This window comes from Amblyraja radiata, chromosome 3 (genome assembly GCF_010909765.2).
Source record: "Amblyraja radiata isolate CabotCenter1 chromosome 3, sAmbRad1.1.pri, whole genome shotgun sequence".
NCBI lineage: Eukaryota > Metazoa > Chordata > Chondrichthyes > Rajiformes > Rajidae > Amblyraja > Amblyraja radiata.
The window spans coordinates 35366052-35385931 of record NC_045958.1 but is presented as its reverse complement, the minus strand read 5'-3'; the positions used below and the strand labels follow the sequence as shown (position 1 = coordinate 35385931).

Genomic DNA, 19880 nt, shown 5'->3' with positions numbered 1-19880 from the left:
CAGAGTCGGACTCCTCGAAGTCAACGACTCTGATTATGCCTACCTCTCCCGACCAGCCGGGGCCGGCGCGGGAGCGAAGTTGGGAGCAAAAATCGGGAGGGAAAGTCGGGAGCAAAAGTCGGGGGGGGGGGGGGTAAGTCTGGCACAGCTATTCCCATTACGGGAGTTCAGCCTGTTGCTGCTGTCTGTTTTCCCCCCCCTGCCTCTGCGGTGATCCAGCGGGTCCAACGTGTACTCAGTGCTCTCGGGCACTGACCGCTCGCCGCTATTTTTAGACCTGCGGAACCCCCGTTAACGCGCCAGTTCCGCACCTTCCAGCCCCTCGGACTCATGAATTATTAAATCCACTAAACGACTTGTGGGGCTGTTTCCGGGTTGTCGGGAAAACTGCTCCAGCGACCGTTGTCCTTGCGCTAAAGTCGGCTCCGTTCCTGTTTAAAAGCAATTAACGGGCCCCGGCCGCTGCTGGCTGCCTGCAAATCTGCACTCTCCCCAGCCAGCTTCATCAGCCTTCTAGATAAAAAAGGGTAAGTAAAGAAAACGAAGTTCCCTTACGTTCCTGTTGCAGGTTCAACCCCTGCCGATTTGGAGGAACGTCCTTCCTCCAGCGATGACGAGTTCGAATGCGTGTAGCGATATGACACGCATGCGTCGTAAGCGGGGTTCTTCACGTAGTCACTCACGTGACTCCGAAGTAAAATCTTAACACATCAAAAAACAAAAAAATAGCATGTATTAAGCTAGAGATAGCATTCAGACTTCTTTAGCGATTCTTCCATCTTCACCTTTACCTTCTAGAAGCAAGCATCTTGGTTATTGGTCATTAAACCATTGTTCTTAGTCTGAAGTCGTAATGCACGCACCAAACCCTTAACAACTGGCATGATACCCAGTATATAATCCAAAACTCAAAAGTCCAAAGTTTTGACAGCATGAAACTTCTTCCTCCATGTTCGATCATTTCATGGATATATCGTAACAATAATGTTGATATGTGAAAATCCTTTGAGAGATCAATAGGATTTTTAGCAATAACCTTCACTATGATGTTTTGTTTAATTTCCGGATCATTAGCAGAGATTTAAAATCCCAGCTCAAGTTTTGGCCATTCTCTGTCTGGCTTACAGAGAAATCCCAGTCCATTGATCCATCTCTTGATGCTTAAGAAGCAGTCTGCTGTCTGCTCTAAAAGCTTCATCCGCAGGATTTTCCTTTGTGTTAACATATTTCCATTGTGAAACATTAGTAGCTCCCAATGCAAAAGAGATTCTGTTCGCTACAAATGTCAAAAAATGTTTGTTCTCATTGTTGAAGTATTACAGCACTGTAGATAGAATCTTCCAGTTGAAGCTGTAGTTCTTTTTGCAGCATTATGTCAACTTTGACAGCTAAGACTGCGGCAGTAAGTTCCATTCTGGGAATTATCATTTGCTTCAATGGTGCCACTCTAGCCTTTTCCATTAAGAATGCAACATGTACTTCTTTGTTATCATTTTCCAGTCTTAGATATGAAACAGTGCCATAGCCACTTTCACTGGTATCTGAGAAATTATGCAGCTGTTAACTTCTGATCTTGCCAAAGCTTGTAGGCTTATACACCGGTCCACTTTGAATTCTGAGATCTTGTTGAGATCTGCTAACCATTCTGTCCATCGGTGAGAGGAAGTTTGCGTTATACTCTCATCCCATCCAAGCTTTTCCTTACAAAGATCCTGCAAAATCAACTTGGCTGGCAGTGTAAATGGTGCAAGAAATCCCAGAGGGTCGTAAACAGAACCAATCACGGATAGGATACCCCTTCTAGTACATGGTCGCTCTTGAATCGAGATTCTGAACTTGAACTCATCTGTTTGAACAAACCAGTGCAGTCCCAATGCTCTTTCCATTGGCAAATTGTCTTTGCCAAATCCAACTCCCTGGTCTCCTTGGCTCTATCATCTGGTGGAATGCTTTCCAATACAACACAACTGTTGCTGATCCACTTGGAAATCGTAAATTCTCCCTTATTGCAGAGGGAAGTCAGATGTTTTACCATTTGAATTGCTTCCTGCTCCGTAGACATGGATTTTAAGCAATCATCCACATAGAAATTATTCTTCACAGTGGTTATCACTTCTTCTGGAAAGTGAGCTTTATTATCCTCTGCGGTCTTCTTTAATGCAAAATTCACACAACTTGGTGATGACACTGCTCCAGAGATGTACCTTAATTCGGTATTCAACAAGATCTTCCTTCAGGCCATCATAAGAATCGCAGGTAGTCAATGTGTTTTTCTGATACTTTGACTTGATATCAGCCATCAAAGCAATTGGTTTTGTCTGAATTTAATGAGAACTCCAATGAGTGAGTTGGTAAGGTCTGGACTTTGCAGTAGTTGACAGTTAAGTGATGCTCCCTGCAGCCCAGTCAAAGACCATCCTCAAGGTCCCTTTCTTTGAATGATACACCCCATGATGCGGAATGTACCAAAGCTCTCCATCACTTCGATTTAGTTGGTTTGTTGGTACCATTTCAGCATAATCATTGTCAATCATAATCTTTAGGAAAATTTTGTATTTTGCCAATCTTGCCTTTCAGATTCTAGATGCGTTCTCTGCCATACGATGATTATTCGTCAGACTAACACTTTCTTGTTTGAAAGGTAAGTCCAGACAATAGTGTCCGTCTATCATCTTTACTGAGTAGTTCATAATATCCAAGAACTTTAACTCTTCCCTGGACATTTCTTCAGATTCCTTACTGGTACTTTCATTGAAGTCATTGATTGTAAAGCTTGATCAATAGCTTTTCCAATTTACCAGTAGATATTTGATTAACAGCAGCGGCAGATAATTCTTCTGGTTCCTGCGTTCGTTTTTCCTTCTCAAGGAGCCATAGATAACCCATCCTAGTAGGGTTTTCACAGCAAACGGTCCATCCCATTGGCTCCTCACAGTCTGTATAGGTTCCAATGCCTTCAAAGCATTTGTTCCGATAAGTAGGTCGATACCAGAATCTATTTTAGATATCTTGACATCCTTCAAATAAGGCCATTGTTTCAAGTCCTCATGTCTGGGTATATTTTGATGATAAACAGGCATGATCTCATGTGTAAACACCTCAGGTATTGGTATAAAATTTTCTTCATCCAGACTAGATATTTACATACTTGTAATGTAATGACCATCGCAGGATTTCTCCTCATTCATGGTATGCAATAGAATCTTAACCTCTTCTCCTTTAATGTCCAGCCTTCTCATTAAGCTTTTTGTACAAAAGGTAGCCGAACTTCCATGATCCAAAAATGCATATGTTTGCAACACTGTATTCCTCTTGCTATTCCTTACCTGTACTGGTAAGATAGAGAAGTTACAGGTTTCTATCCCAGCCCCAATATGGGCATTTATCTGACGTGAGGTGACAGCATCACTCGTAGCTGGCTTCTCGTTCTGTTCTATTTGCTTCGGCTTCTTCTGCTCAGTGTGAAGTGCTTCAGGATGATCTTGCTTGCACTTAACACAAGTTATAAGACTCTTACAGTCTTTAACCATGTGTCCTTTTTTTCAAAACAGATTCCCTTCTCCATTAAGAAATCCATATTTTCTTTATATTCTTTCTTCTTGAATCTTCAACACCACCTTATGGTGTGACCAACTTCATTACATAACAAACAAAATCCTTTTTGCTTGATAGTAGATACATCTCCTTTCATTCCACCTGTCATTTCCACAAATATTATAGCGGTAGCAAAACTGCTTCCCTTAGGTCCTGATCTTCCTTTTGTTTTAGTAAAGGTAGGACCTTTGATAGTTGCAATTAATTTAGGATCTTGAATACTCTCATGGCGTGGATCTAACATGAACCGTACTTCCCTTTCTAAGCCACCAGGTCAAGCAACATGGCTTCTCGTTTCTCCTTTTCCATTATCCAGCCTGCCCTATCTCTCCACTAAACCTATAGGGCAGTTTTAGAATGATGGCTCCAGTATTACTAACAACATTAATTTCCTCCATGTGGTCGAGATTTTTCATCGAACTACAACAACCTCTAAGAAATATCGCAAACTCACTTAACGCCTCCACATCTTTTGACTTGATATCTGTCCATAGGCCATCTTCATGTATGCGTTAGCAATCCTCTGTTCGTTACCATAATGTTCTTCAAGCAACCTTTTTGGCTCGTTAGCCATGGCCACCAGGCCTATTTAGACAACTTTCTACAAGCAGCTTTGCATGTCTGCTTGTGTAATGCACCAGAAATCCTAAGCGCTCTTTTTCATCAGTAGTTTTCATTTCTACTCCTTCGTGAAACGCCATTATGACAGCTTCATACCGCAAAAGATCACCATCTTATCTAGGAATTTCTATTGGTGGTAGGGTGGAAGAGAAATTGTGTTGAGCTATGAGCTTGCTGATTTCAGTTTGATTCCTCACCAATTCATAGAATTCACCTTGAGATCCTTGGCTTGGCCCAGACGTACGATAAACAGGCCTCTGAAAAGAATACTGGTCTGAGTAAGTTTTGTCACGAGTCCTATGACTAGTTGTTTGTCCCCGACTAGGCCTCTTCATATCATAAACAGGCATCATCCAATCAGCCTGCGTATTAGGCCTCTGAAAAGAGTACTGAGTTGCTGGTTTGTTACGAGCCTCATCAGGAGGCCCAAAATTTGTTGCTTCGGTCTAACATCCTGTTGTTGAGGTAAAACTTTGTCAGCCCACCACTATTTCAGTGGGTGTTCAAAGCCACAAGACCTGGTGGTCCCCAGCTGTGGATTTAATTCAGCTGCTGTCTCCAGCTCAGCAGCTCCTTCTTGATCTGAGGAACTCTTCCTCTGAGATACTTTCGAGCTGCATCTCGAGCCTCATTTATCCAGTATCTCTGCTGTAGTTTTGTCAATTGCCAATTTAGCTGTTAATCCAGCTGTTTTATGTCTACTCAACAGCCTTTTTCGTTCCTCAGCATCTCTCTTAAGCCGCATTTCTTGTTCTTCAGCCTCTCTCTTCTGTTCTTCAGCATCTCCCTTGAGCCACATTTCTTGTTCTTCAGCCTCTCTCTTAAGCCGCATTTCTTTTTCTTCAATCTCATGCATTTCCTACATCGCTTTAACTTTTAACGAAAGAGCAGCTATGTCAGCTTCAGCTTGCACTTGAACTAATACCCTTGTGGATGAACTGGCTACAGAACCAGATTTATGTCTTGATCTTTGTGTAGACGTTCGAGATACCATCTTGTGGCATTAGCTCATGTTCCATTTCAGCACCTTCTTGCATTACACTTTCGGCAACAGGGTCCATAAGCTCTTCGGCTTCAAGTAGCCAATCCTTCATAAACTCCACAAATTCATTGAAGAATTGCACTTTATCTTCAAACCACTGGATGTGTCTTTCAAGCTCCTCCCCATGCAATCTGCCTTACATTAATGCCGCTTGCCATTTTCTAACCTCAAGACTAGGACTCAGTAATTGTTCCTGATTAGATCGCACCATCGTCACGTTTTCTGTGGATTCCATCAGTTTCTTCTGGCTCTCGATTTTCTCAGCCACCCTTCTCCACAACTTGTCTCCCTCCTGGAATTTTTAGATAGGCTTCTTCTATCTTCTCGGTTACCTTAGTTCGTCTCTTCGGATATCTTGGCTTCTCTCTGCCACCTTGTGGCTCCTCTGACTCACCAGCTCCATCTTGCTCCATGGATTAAGATTGCCAAATCTTAATCCATGGAGCAAGATGGAGCAGGTGAGTCAGAGGAGCCACAAAGTGGCAGAGAGCAGACTGCCAAATGCTCTCGATCAGTGAAGTTTTCAATCTTCAGATAAGTCGCGTGGCTTTGTCGATTAACCTACCGGCAGGTAGGTTCTAAACCAATCTCTGGCTGAGATCTATCTTCAGTTCCTCTTCTACGGAACCAATCTTCAGTTCCCCTTCTACGGAACCAGTTCTTCTGGCAGTAATCTCTCTCCAGAGATTCAGCCAAATCTTCTGTCCCTCTTCTATGAGACCAATCTTCTACCTCCTGGCTGTAAGGTAGCTTTCGACCAGATGTAGTGACAGATTTTTATATTGTTTCTAGGATTCCTCCTTTAAGTCACTACGATTGAAGACAGAGGTTAGGAGATAATCGATACGCATTTACGAGCACTCCACGAGACACTCAATGCCGTCGAAATTTCTTCTTGTTTAAGTACATTTAGATCTTACTCGTGGTCAAACTCGTGCATGGTCGAAAGCTGTGTCCTCATCCGCATGCTTCTTCGAACTAACCTAAATCCCAGCCGCAAACACGCCTCAGACTATGTATAAATCCCACCCATATAATTACAGGCAGATAACATTTAAAGGTAACTGGTTATGGTTGGAACATACTGAGTTAAGCTAAATGGCTACTACAAGGACCCCAATGTATTGAGTCAGATCTGATAGCATAGAACAAACTTATGGATATCAGTTACAGTTTATACAACTTAGTTTAGTTTATTGTCACGTGTATTAAGATGCAGCAAAAAGCTTTTGTTGAGTGCTATCCAGACAGCTGAAAGACAATACATGATTATAATTGAGCCATTTACAGTGTAAAGATATATAAGGGAATAACATTTAGTGCAAAGTAAAGCCGATCAAAGAAAGTCCGAGAATCACCAATGAGATAGATACCAATGGTAATAATGAGTTCAGCACTGCTCTCTGGTAGTGGTAGATTGATTTAGTTGTCTGATAACAGCTGGTAAAAAACTGTCCCTGAATCACACGTTTATACCTTTTGCCTAATGGAAGAGGGGAGAAGAGGGAGTGGCCAGAGTGCGACTCATCCCTGATTATGATGCTGGCCTTGCCTAGGCAGTGTGAGGTATAAATGGAGTCACTGGAAAGGAGATTGGTTTGTGTGATGGTCTGGGCTGGGTCCACAATTCGCTGCAATTTCTTGTGGTCTTGGATGGAGCTGTTCCCAAACCATGCTGTGATGCATACTGATAAAATGCTTTCTATGGTGCACCTGCAGAAGTTGGTGAGACTTGGAAGGGACATGCCAAACTTCCTAAGCCTCCTAAGGAAATAGAGGCGTTGGTGTGCTTTTTTGGTCATTGCTTCAATATGGGCGGTCCAGGAGAAAATGTTGGTGATATTGATTCCTCGGAATATGAAGTTTTCAACAATCTCTACTTTGGCACCGTCAATGCAAATTGGGGTACACTTCCTGAAGTCGATCACTATCTCCTGTCTTGCTGACATTGAAAGGTTGTCTCGAAACCAGGACATGTTCTCAATCTTCTTCCTCTATTCAGTCTCATCATTATTTGATATCTGGCCCACAATGGCAGTGTAGTCTGCGAATTTGAAAATCAAATGAGATTTGTACATGGCTGCACAGTTGTGGGTGTACAAGGAGTAAAGAAGGGGGGTGAGAATGCAGCTTTGCGTAACACCAGTGTTGAGGATTATCGTAGAGGATGATTTGTCCCCTATCCTCAGCGGTTGGCGTCTGTTGGTCAGGAAGTTAAAGATCCAGTTGCAGAGATGAGTGCTGACCCCAGTCCCGCAATTTTGGTGAGAGGTTTGGATGGCATAATGGTGTTAAAGACAGACCTGTAGTCTATGAATAGGAGTTTGACGAAGGTGTCTCTCTTATCCAGGTGCTCTAGGGATGAGCGTAGAGCTATGGTGATGGTATCGTCTGTGGACCTGTTGAGGTGGTAGGCAAACTGCAGTGGGTCAAGGCTGGGTAGACTGGATTTAATGGGTTTTATAACTAGCCTCTCAAAACATTTCTTGATGGAAGTCAAGGCCACTGGACGGTAATCGTTTTGGCAGGAGGTCTTGTTTTTCTTTTGGCGGTGATCGTGTTGATGGTGGTCGTGTTGAAGCAGGCGGGTACCTCAGAACAGAGTAGGGAGAGATATCACTTATGACTTGACTACCGAAGATTCAGGCTTGCATATTACCGTTGTGACATCATTGATATAATTTAAGGTGACCTCCCCTGAGGGAGATTCAAAGTCAGTAATGGGAACCTGAGTTTTAATTTTAAAGACAAGCGGTTAAAAGATTTAACATGACAGGTGAAAGGAAGCACAAGGCTTTCCCTACAGACAGAGTGCAGGTTTTTAGCAAAGTAGTCACCTAGTCTGCAGGCCTGTAACACAAGTCGACCTTTGTGGACATTTGGTTCAAGGATTGCTGCTATTTTGGCACCGTTAAATTAAAAATAAGATGTTCATTCACTGCCATCCAAACCTCAGCGTATCGATCCCTACCCCCCAAGTTCAACTCTCACCCTACAGAATAACAGGTTACAGAACTGTCTCACGAACATGGTAGTGAGCAACACGGGGGTCCCACAGGGGACAGTCCTCTCTCCCTTCCCATTCACTATCTACACTTCGGACTTCAGATATAACTCGGTCTCCTGCCACCTGCAGAAGTTTTCACATGACTCTGAAATTGTGGGCTGCATCAATGAGGGGAGGGAAGCTGAATGAAGGTGTAGTCAATGACTTTGTTGAGTGGTGTGGGCTGAATCACCTGCAGCTCAACACCAACAAGAGTAAAGAGTTAATGGTGGACTTCAGGAGGAAAGGAACACCCATGTCCCCTTTCTCCATCAATGGTGTAGATGTGCAGTTTACCAGGGAGTACAAATACCTTGGAGTGTACCTGGGCAGTGAACAGGACTGATCCAGGAACAATGAGGCCCTGTACAAGAAGGGACAGTCAGCTGTACTTTTTGAGAAGTCTCTGCTCCTTCAACATCTGCAGTGAGCAGCAATTAACCCTGAACTTACAGCAGCCCATATGAAAGACTAATAATCAAATCTAAAATGGAGTCGTTCTTCTACAAAAGCATGGTCTAGCAGTACAAAAGAATGGCTCGGTGCCAAGTCTGAATGACATTGTAAATTATATGGAACACAATATGGAGGACAGATTGGCTTTTCAATAAAGACATTAAGATGGCAGCCTGCAGTAATAACATGTGCTTCTTCAAGGCCGTAAAGAAGCCACGATTGAAAAAAAAAAGCTGACGCTCCAGAGATAAGTAATAACTTGTTACTGGATAAGCTTAATTTGGACCCAGCCTTCCTACCTTCTGAAAGGTTGCAGAATCTTTCAGTCATGCCATATTCAGACTTGGTAGGAGTGTTTTACTGATAAGAAAAATGTATAATTGTGCTAACTCTTCTTTGTTCTGTGCGTGGGAGCCCGGGAAGCACTGAGCAACGTTTGTGCTCATTGTAGATCGCCACTTCCGTCTGACGAACCAATTAAAGATTGCCATGTTTTTACCTTTAACAGTTTTTGTTGCTATCTGCTTTTAAGAAACAAACTTTAACACATAACCACCCCCACCCCCCCAGATCACCTCGTGCAAAAGGCCAGACACAAACCACCCAATTTCTTTAATTATCCATTTGGCATAAAAGACAAATGAAAGGCTTCACCCCTAATGCCCTCTCAAAACTTTCCCCCAACCACAAAAAAAGAACAGGTTTACTGGTGCCATATACTTTGGCCTTCGACATTATTAAAATCTTAAGTCCGTGGTAGAAAAGATTGGTGGGACACTGTGTGGCCATTCTTCAACATGACTACAGGCACAGAAAATAAACTTTTGGCAATTGAAACATGGAATGATTATTATTATTAGGACAAATAAAAGTGGATAAAAGATTTAATATGGCAGGTAAATGGAAACACAGGGCTTCCCCTGTGGGCAGATTATAGATGCTCAGAAAAGTAATCCAGTCAGCATTTTGTTTCTTCACTGTAGAAGACACTGAATCTGAATCAGAAGAAATGCAAGAGAATTGTGGCTTCAAACAGAAGATCTGCTTGTTCATGGATGATGGAAAAAGATGACATAAAATTATGTATTGCATTTCCTGCGGTTGCATGGAAAAGTGCCTGTAGAAGGGGAGTGGTTGATGGAGATGCAAGAAAAGACAAGGGAGTCCTGAAGGGAATTATTACTAGGAATGCCGAAAGGCCAAAGGAAAATATGTGTCTGAATGACACTACAGTGATCTATTTATCAGATTATTGATAATAGAAACGAGTCAATTATAAAGGATGAGGTTACACAGTAGTCAAGTCAAGTCCATTGAGTTTATTGTCATGTGTCCCAGATAGGACAATGAAATTCTTGCATTGCTGCAGCACAACAGGATATTGTAGCTGGGCCCCACCCCCAGACCAATCCAATAAGTGCCGAGGGGGGTGAACCAGGGAGTAGCCTACTTCCCAGGACCCGCCAAAGGACACCCCCCCCCCCCCCCCCCAAGACCCGGAGGCACGAAATGGACAGGGGGACGTACGATACGACCAGCCCACAGCAGGCGCAAGAACCGGAGATACACTGCCAGGTGAAGGTGGTGGCGCGGGCGCTTGTGGAAGGGGCTGGAACGGAGGGCAACCCCGAGGGCGAGGCAGTGCAAGTACCACAGGCTGCCGGCTTCAGCCATGCAACGGAGACCGTCTCACGACGACCCCCAATGTCCAAAACGAATGTGGGAGGGCCACACTTGAGGACCTTGAATGGTCCTTCGTACGGCCGCTGAAGATGACGCAGGAAAACAAACAGGCAGTCCTTGAGTGCAGAAGGAACGTGCTGCCTACACGAACCGTGGCGAGACGTCGGCACCGCTGCCAGCATGCCCACCGTGTCTCAAAGCCATTGCAGGGCGGCTGATGGCTGCTCCGCCTGGCCCTGTGCTGATGGTATGAACTCACCGGGCACTGTCAGCGAGGCCCCATACACCAACTCAGCTGAGGAGGTGGCCAAGTCCTCTTTGGGCACGGTGCGGACACCCAGCAAAACCCACGGCAATGCGTCGACCCAGTCCAGGTCCTTGAGCCGAGCTTTCAGGGCATCCTTGAGTTGCCGGTGGAAACGCTCCACCAAGCCGTTCGCGTGCGGATGATACGCCGTGGTGCGATGCAGGTTAACCCCGAGGAGGCGGGCCATGGTAGGGAGGTCAGAGCCGATGATGGACTGGGCAGTGGTTACAACTTTTTGCAGCCTTTTCTGCTCCTGGACGCTCAGGTTGTCCTACCAAGCCATGATGCAACCGGTCAGCATGCTCTCTACTGTGCACCTGTAGAAGTTCGAGAGAGTCCTCCTTGACAAACCGACTCTCCGTAATCTTCTCAGGAAGTAGAGGCGCTGATGTGCTTTCTTTATAATTGCATCAGTGTTCTCGGACCAGGAGAGATCTTCAGAGATGTGCACGCCCAGGAATTTAAAGCTCTTGACCCTTTCCACCATCGACCCGTTGATATAAACAGGACTGTGGATCCCCATCCTCCCTCTTCCAAAGTCCACAATCAGTTCCTTGGTTTTGCTGGTGTTGAGGGCCAGGTTATTGTGCTGGCACCATTTGGTCAGTCGGTCGAACTCTCTTCTATACTCTGACTCGTCCCCATCAGTGATACGCCCCACAACAGTGGTGTCGTCAGCGAACTCGATGATGGAGTTCGCATTATGACCAGCTACGCAGTCATGAGTATAGAGTGAGCACAGCAGGGGGCTGAGTACACAGCCTTGAGGGTGCTCCCATGCTGATTGTCATCGAGGCTGACACCTTTCCACAGGCGTAGATTATTTTCTATATGGAGAGACAATCCAGAAATCGGAGGTGCAAAGGGACTTGGGATTGCTGGTGCAGAACTCCCAAAAAGTTAATTTGCAAGTGAAATCGGTAGTAAGGAAGGCAAATTCAATTTATACCAAGAGGAATGGAATACAAAAACAGAGATGTAATGCTGAGACTCTTTCAGGCGCTGGTCAGGCCGCATTTGGAGGACTGTAAGCACAATTGGGCACCATATCTGAGGAAAGACGTGCTGGCTCTGAAGAGGATCCAGAGGAAGTTTACAAGAATTATTCCAGCAATGAGTGGGTTAGCATATGATGAGCGTTTGACAGTGCTGGGCCTCTCCTCGCTGGAGTTCAGACGGTTGAGGGGGGGACCTCATTGAAACTTACAAAATAATGAAAGGTATATATAGAGGGGATGGCGAAAGGATGTTTCCACTGGTGGGAGAGTCTAGGACCCGAGGTCATAGCCTCAGAATTAAAGGGCGCTCTTTGATAAAGGTGGTGAGTAGGAACTTCTTCAGTCAGAGTGGAGTTAATCTGTGGAACATTGCCACAGAGGGCTGTGGAGGCCAATTCAGTGGATATTTTTAAGGCAGCATTAGACAAATTCTTCATTAGAACGGGTGTCAAGGGTTATGGGGAGAAGGCAGGAAAATGAGATTAGGATGCAGAGATCAGCCATGATTGAATGGCGGAGTAGACTCGATGGGCCAAATTCTATTCCTCTAACTTGTGAAAAGAAAATGCAACTGGAACTTTGTAGAAATGTTTTGAAGGCCAGTATGTTAAATGCAGTTGCCATTTTGGCACCAAGCTAAAAATTTAGATCAATGAGGCAACTCCTCAATACAAGGATAAAGGTTTTGCCAATCTTGACACAACATGTTATTACTTACATTTGAGCAGCTATATCTAATTTAAGTGTTATATTTTACCACTCATTCTTTTCCACCACAAAGAGCAAGAAATACAAATCTAAAAATCACCCTTTATCTGTTAAAATAAAGTGGCCATCCATTTAACAGCCTTTATGATTACCTTTTTTTCATTTCTGACAAACTTCAGTCAATACCCAACAAAGCAACGCATTTAACAAAACAAAGATCTCCAAAAATAATTCTTATAAATAATCTAGATCCCAAAAAAAGAATGAAAAAATTTACCATTCCCTGGGATGTTTGAGACAAGGAACATCTGGTTTATATTTTCTGTATGGTAGGTTTCGTGTCATCATATCAATTGATCCAAGCAGCTCCATGATGCTAAGATACTGTTTGAAAAATAAAAGTAAAGTTCTCTGTGAAAATACTATAAATAGCCTAAGTTATTGGCATACAATTGTACTCTATCCAAGTTATATTCCAATAATGGTGGCAATCCATTAGAAATCATTTAAACAAGCAAACTACAGAAAGGAAAAATGAAGACACATTTTTAATGCATGGATATCACCGATGTTATACCTGGGTTAAAATATCAGTTCTGCTTTTTTTCAAGATTCCTAGTTGTCCCCCAGTTGGGCACACTGACAATATTGCACACTGGTCTTGTCTCATTGTGAAAAGTTATAATTGTATTAGAGAGAATGCAATGAGGTTTTACCATGTTGTTTCATGGGATGGCAAATCTGTTGTAATGAGAAATAGGCTCCTCCTGTTTATGGTTTTTTATGTTATGTTTCATGCAACTCAATTCACTGCTCCAAACAAAACGAACCTAGCTGAAGCCACCTTTCCTCCTACCCAGAGGTGGAATGGAAAATACATCTGGAGAACGAGTGTTCTCTTCCCTCTGGTTGGGCAGGTAACATGAAGTCTGTATTTAAGAAGGAACTGCAGATGTTGGAAAATCGAAGGTAGACAAAAATGCTGGAGAAACTCAGCGGGTGCAGCAGCATCTATGGAGCGAAGGAAATGGGCAACGTTTCGGGCCGAAACCCTTCTTCAGACTGATGGTGGGTGGGGGGAGGCGGGGAGAAGGGTGAAACTGTCTCCGGAGGGAGGAGGAGAACTTCGGTGAAACTGTTTCATTGGTTTTACGAATACTTTTGGCCATGCAAGTCAAAAATGTATACAGAAATCAATTTGCAGCATAATACAAATACAAATTCTGCAGTTGTTACAAGCATCTCATACCTGAGGTCTATTGAGTTCAATGCTTATATCTTGAAGGTTAACTTCCATGTTTATTTTTGGTGATGCAAAATCAACTTCTGCGCGGGGATTCATTTCAAGTTTGGCTTTTGCAGATATTGGCTGAAAAACTAAAATATTAATAAGGTAAGAGATGTTAAATCCGTCACATAAAATTTGTCTCACAAACTAATATTTCCTAAAGGTAAATTGATGTAAACTGGAAACAAACACTGCAGATGCTATAATCGAGAGAAAATTAATCACATAAGGGAACTTAACAGGTCAGGCAGCATCTGCGGAGCAGAGGAATGGTGGACTTGAAATTTTGGCCAACCCGTTGTTTCTACAGTTTCTTCCTGACCCAATAATTTCATGTCAGTTTGCTTACATAAAGAAGTCACTCATTTTCTCTGAAGGAAATTCAATCATACCACCCCTCCCATCCCTCTTCTACGGTCTTGGGAGGTGCTCCTCTCCAACTCTTCTGCCTCAATCTCGTCTTTGAACATGCAAACAGAGACAAACAGAACACGCAAACATAGACAAACAGAACACGCAAACATGCAAACAGAGACAAATGGAGCACAAAGTGGCAAGAAATTTAATATCCAAAATAAATAAAATCTGCCTATGAAAAGCTACATGTAACTCAAAGATTCAAGAAATTCATGCAAAATCAGTAATGGGAAATTTCTCCTGATGCAGTTAACCACCAGAAGCAGTAGCTATTAAATACAAAAAACTACTAGTGAAATGGTAACAACTTGGACATTTTGGTGGAGGAGGCCATTTTGGACACATTACAAGTTATTTTCCTAAAAGCATCAAAATACTTTATTCAAAAAAATCACATTATAAAGTAACGCGATGGTTTAATGTTCAGTATTCCGAATTAAAAAACGACCCTAAAAACAAAGCAAAAAATCAGATTGGACATTCTTACAAATTCTCCGAACCCAACTGAGTATTTAGTACGGTGAATGTCCATATTATGCTGTTCCTCCCTTCACCTCTCCCAACATGCATTTCCCAATTACAGGCCTTTCATATTCCAGCATTGAACCACCTGATCTTTTCTCTTCTCACCATTCAGTCCCCTAGGCTGCCTTTAACGAGACAGATACATGGTTCTGATAATGGCCACAGGTAATTAATAGTATAACAGGATCTCTGGAACCTGTATATAAATTGCATGCAAGTGCCATGTCAAACACACAACATAATTTCAAATGTGTGCAACCTACTGAACTGATATTCTGTTGGTTTGAAGTTACTTGTTGAGACTCCATCTTTCAAGAGTTCCTGTAAAGCAATATGAAAATTCATTTGTTGAACACAAATTAGTTGTTGTCATCAGAATAAAACCATAAGCTTGAGACAAAGAAAAATACAGGACAATTGAAAAATAATATTATCACTTAAGTGTGTTTGATTAATCGGAACTAGATAAAAAAAGCAATATGGACCAACTCCAGTTTGATTTTAGACACAAAAAACTGGAGGAAACTGCAGTCCTTCCGACACATCTAGTTTGATTTTACTCCAGTTCCTATAACTTACCAAAATAAGTTGATAGCTAATTTAAAATTATATATTTGGCTTTCTTATTCTATCTGCCAAAATGTTACCATTCCTATCTCTCAGTACTCCATTTCATCCATCACCTATCTACCCATTCCACTTGTCTGCCTTAATTCTCTTGACAGGACTTCAGTTTTGTTTTGTTGGCAACATTAATTATATTTTGCATAGTTCACCGACAGGTTTTCAGTCATCTATAAATTTGGAAATGGTGTCCTATAAAACAAAACTGGAGTCATGAATACAAATCAAGAAAAGCAATGGTTCTCATAGTGACCCCAGGGAAGCACTGCATGCTTTCCTCCAATTTGTGAAACGGACATCCACACCTATTATTTTGTCTACCTATTATTGTAGGTAGACAAAAATGCTGGAGAAACTCAGCGGGTGAGGCAGCATCTATGGAGCGAAGGAAATAGGCAACGTTTCGAGTCGAAAGCCTTCTTCTGACAGATTTTCCAGCATCTGCAGTTCCTTCTTAAACATTTCGTCCACTATTATTGTTTCCTGTTATTCAGCTATTTTTCCATCCATTCCAGTACAACAGTTTTCATTCTATGAGTTTCATCATAATGATAAATTTTAGAGTTGAGTAAATAGGAGGCATAGGCCACATGGCCTTTTGATCCAGTTTGATCCAGCACCAAGATAACGGATGATTATCTTCCATAATGCCATTCAACAGCACAGTCCCTCAATTCCCGTAATATCCAGAAATCTAACAATGTTATTGATCCGCACGTCATCATGTAGTGTCTCTGGAGCTCTCCAGAGTGGAGGGTCACAAAGGTTCACTCCCCTCAGTAAACAAAGTCTATGTTCAGGACTGATGCCCGGAAAAAAAAAAATTCACTCTGCCTACTCCTTATTCTCATGTTGTGCCCCACGTTGTAAACACCTCAGTTGGATCATCCCTGCATCAAGCCTGCCAACCCCTTTTAAGATTTTTTTTTAAATGTCCACGAGTTTCATAATTTCCATGCTTCTCATTCTAATCATAATAATACTTTATTAGCCAAGTATGTTTTGCAACATATGAGGAATTTCATTTGCCATACAGTCATCATACCAATAAAAAGCAACAGGACACACAAAATACATTTTAACATAAACATCCACCACAGTGACTCCTCCACATTCCTCACTGTGATGGAAGGCGAAAATAAGTTCAATCTCTTCCCTTCTTTGTTCTCCCGCGGTCGGGGGCCTTGAGCCTTCCATTGACGGGACGATCTTGGCTCCCGTAGTCGGCTTTCGAGCTCTCCTCGTCGGGGCGATCAAGCTCCTGCATCGGGGGGAATCTTAGCTCCCCAAGCCGGGCGATCTGACCCCGGGTCAGGGCTAGTCGAAACCTTCTGCGTCGGTCTCTACCCGAGACTGTGAGCTCCTCGATGGTGAAATCCGCAGGCCGCGGGTTGGAGCGTCGATCCCAGGCAAGGGATCGCAGGCTCTGATGGTAAGTCCACGTCCCCGTGGTTGGGCTCAAAGTCAGTCCCGAGCAAGGTCGCCAGCTTCATGATGGTAGGCCGCAGAGCGACCGGAGACACAATCCGGAAAACAATCGCATCTCCGGCAAGGTAAGAGATTGAAAAAAGAAGATTCCCCGACCCTCTACCCCACCCCCCACATAAAACAAACCAGAGAATATTAACACAAACTTTTAAAACACACTAAAAATAAAAATAAAAAGACGAAAGGACTGACTGTTGGCGAGGTTGCCATTGTCGGTGCCCCCTGGTGGTATTCTGAACTCCAAGGTACATAGGCCTTGTCAACTCCATCTCTATTCAAGCAGCAAACCCATAATCCATGGAATTAGACAAGTAAATATTGCTACATGCTCTCCAAGGCAAATAAATATTTTCGTAAATAAGGAGATCAAACTTAGTAATACTCCAGGTAGTCTCATCAAAACCCTATACATTTGTAAGACGACTGAGTCACTCCTCTCCGGTAATCAAATTATCTTTCTAAAAAAAGTCTAATGTGCCATTTGCCTTGAGCGACAAGAGTGCAAGCACACCCAAGTCCCTTTGAGCAACAACATAAACCTATCCATCCATTCATATCACATTAGCCCCACTTCCCTCATCATCACCAACTTCATTAAAACAAAAGCATGATTAGCTGAATGCAATTTGTTTTATAAGAAATCCATATTGGGCTTGGAATGTTCTCGAATGAACAGAGATAGAGGCTAGATTGCAATTCTTAGAGGGTGAGCGAGAGTGAAGGGGTAATGGTTCATCTTTTAAGGTGGAATGACTTGTTGAGCAATCAGTTGGTAAAGTATGCAATGTCCTGGGCTTCATAAATAGAGGAAAAGTATGCAGAAGATTCTGAACTATTAAAAATTCAATAAAACACTGCTTTGCTCAGGACAGAGGTAGTGCATTCATTTCTGCAAACCACTGCTGCTAAGAGTAGGAGGTTGCATGCGGGGTAGACGTGATCTAAAACTCAGCGATGTGACAGCCAATTAAGGCTTTTGGAAGGGAACTGAATAGGCATAAGGCTAAGTACTAGCGAACCAGGAACAAACTAAGTTAAAAAAAAAAAAATACAAAGTAGAGTAACAAGTTAAGAATCTGATATAGAGTTCTTAAAATGTGGCAGAGAGATTTATAAACAGTTTTTCTGAAAGGAGTTAAATAAATCTTTAAAGGAAAAGTAATTGAATCAGGTCTTTCATGACCATGAGCCCAAATAGCCTCCTTCATTTCAATATAATGCTATATTGTCAGAAATTGGTTCTCTCCACCATGAATATTAATTGATGCAAAGGCATGGAGCAGAGCAGATGAGAAATTGGGAAGGTAAAGGAGAACAGAAGCCTCAAAAGCAAGAACAAGGAAGTGCAATATTTGTAAGACCAATTATATTAAATCAGCTTACCAAGGCCTCAGTTTGACTGTTATGTGAATACATTTTGGTGTTGACATTCCAATATGCACAGAGGTAGTCTAATCGGACAAGCTGAAAATTTAAAAAGAAAATGCAATTATTTTAAAATGCGCAGGAAAAACCAACTACTTAGTGACAAATTAACTACTTTTACCTTATTGAAGACGTGCTCACATTGGTCATGTAAACATGGATTCCATTTTTCATCTGTTGTCTGTTATGTGACATTAAATCAATACATTTAGAACAGTGTATATCATTAAAGGGCTACATTAATATATGTTCAAACTGCCACTTCATAGTTATTCAGCAACAAAGTCTACTTGTTAATTCAAAGAGACTAACTTATCAAAGCAATTATCATACTTTCAAGATTTGGGACAAGATGCATTAAACTAAATTAAACTAGCTCTGGAAGCAACTAAAGAAGTTACAAATAGGCAGAAATTCAATAGTGCGTGTCTGAGAACGGTATTTTTTGGTAATGTGAAAGCTCAGCTGAGCTGCTGACATTTTATAATTTTCCTTTTGCAGACTCCTTCAGAATATCTTTAAAACAATAACTGCAGGAAATCAGAAGGAAAACAAGCAATAAATATTCTTTATTTTGATACCACTGTAGCCATTATTGAAGGGATGCTGTAATTAGTTCAATTTTAATGTTGAAAACTGTGCCTGGCACAAAGAAAAAAAAATCATGAAGGCTAATTAAAAGAAAGGAGGAATTTAAATTAAATCAACATATGTCCTTCTTCTTTTCCTTATTACCACAAGTCATGCTAAAAATAAATAACCAAACTTGTTTAAAAAATTGAAGTGATTAAGTTCCATTTTACGTTTAACAATAGATTATTTTTTAGTCACATCTTTATTTTAGATAAATAAACCATAAGAAATGTTGAAAAGGAAAGCTTTGAGAAATTGATTTTCTGCTCACTGCAAGGTGACCTTTACCAACTCCAATAAAATCCATGGCAGCTTTATTTTTAGATCACAACTCATCATTACTGGAAGTCTTTATTTTACACATTTTAAATCACCGTAGAATATTTTGATTAGCTTGGTACAATATTTAGGAAATTAAGAAAATTGAAATGGGAACAAACCTAAATATATTTTTAGATCTTTATTCATTTCTAAAATAATTACATATCACTATCAAAGGATTTGATCCATTTTATTCATTATTAATTTGAATTTAAGAACATCGCAATAATGAAAAGGTAATTCAGACAGCTGCATGTAATCATCTCCATAGGTCTCCACGGAGATATCGAATGAACATTTTTATGCTCAAATATTACAAATTCAACTGTGGAATGGATATTTTATCAGATATGCAAATTCTTGCTGAGCAGTGTATTTTTAAAACTGCTTATGATTGCTCAAACTTAATTATTCTATCCAATATTTGAGTTAAATCAGTCAGTTTCATTAACATCAATTGATAAATGAGGTAAAGATAAATGACCTTAATAAATAATAACCCAACCTCAAAAGATACATCTAAAAATCATTGTAAATGAATTCCTAAGAGAATTATTTGACCTAATCAGCAGCTCACGCAGGTCAACTTTAGTATGAAAGTTTATAAGGATTTATTGACCAAGGAAGTCAGTGTCTGATTTGACACAGACCAATTTCTCGCAAATATGTGTGCTTGGAAATAGTTAAGATCAGGTGAGGCTGGT

The 19880-nt window shown here is 41.7% G+C and overlaps 1 protein-coding gene across 2 annotated transcripts in view; it reads right to left on the bottom strand.

The window, feature by feature from the left end:
- vps13a (vacuolar protein sorting 13 homolog A) overlaps positions 1 to 19880 on the bottom strand; it is a 346213-nt gene that overhangs the window by 276630 nt on the left and 49703 nt on the right. For both annotated transcript variants that reach the window (XM_033017572.1, XM_033017571.1), the window contains exons 8-12: positions 18344 to 18403; positions 18181 to 18261; positions 14949 to 15006; positions 13705 to 13832; positions 12733 to 12839 (exon numbers count right to left, since the gene is read on the bottom strand). In XM_033017572.1, coding sequence (XP_032873463.1) covers positions 12733 to 12839; positions 13705 to 13832; positions 14949 to 15006; positions 18181 to 18261; positions 18344 to 18403 — 434 coding nt within the window. The remainder of the gene's footprint in view (positions 1 to 12732; positions 12840 to 13704; positions 13833 to 14948; positions 15007 to 18180; positions 18262 to 18343; positions 18404 to 19880) is intronic.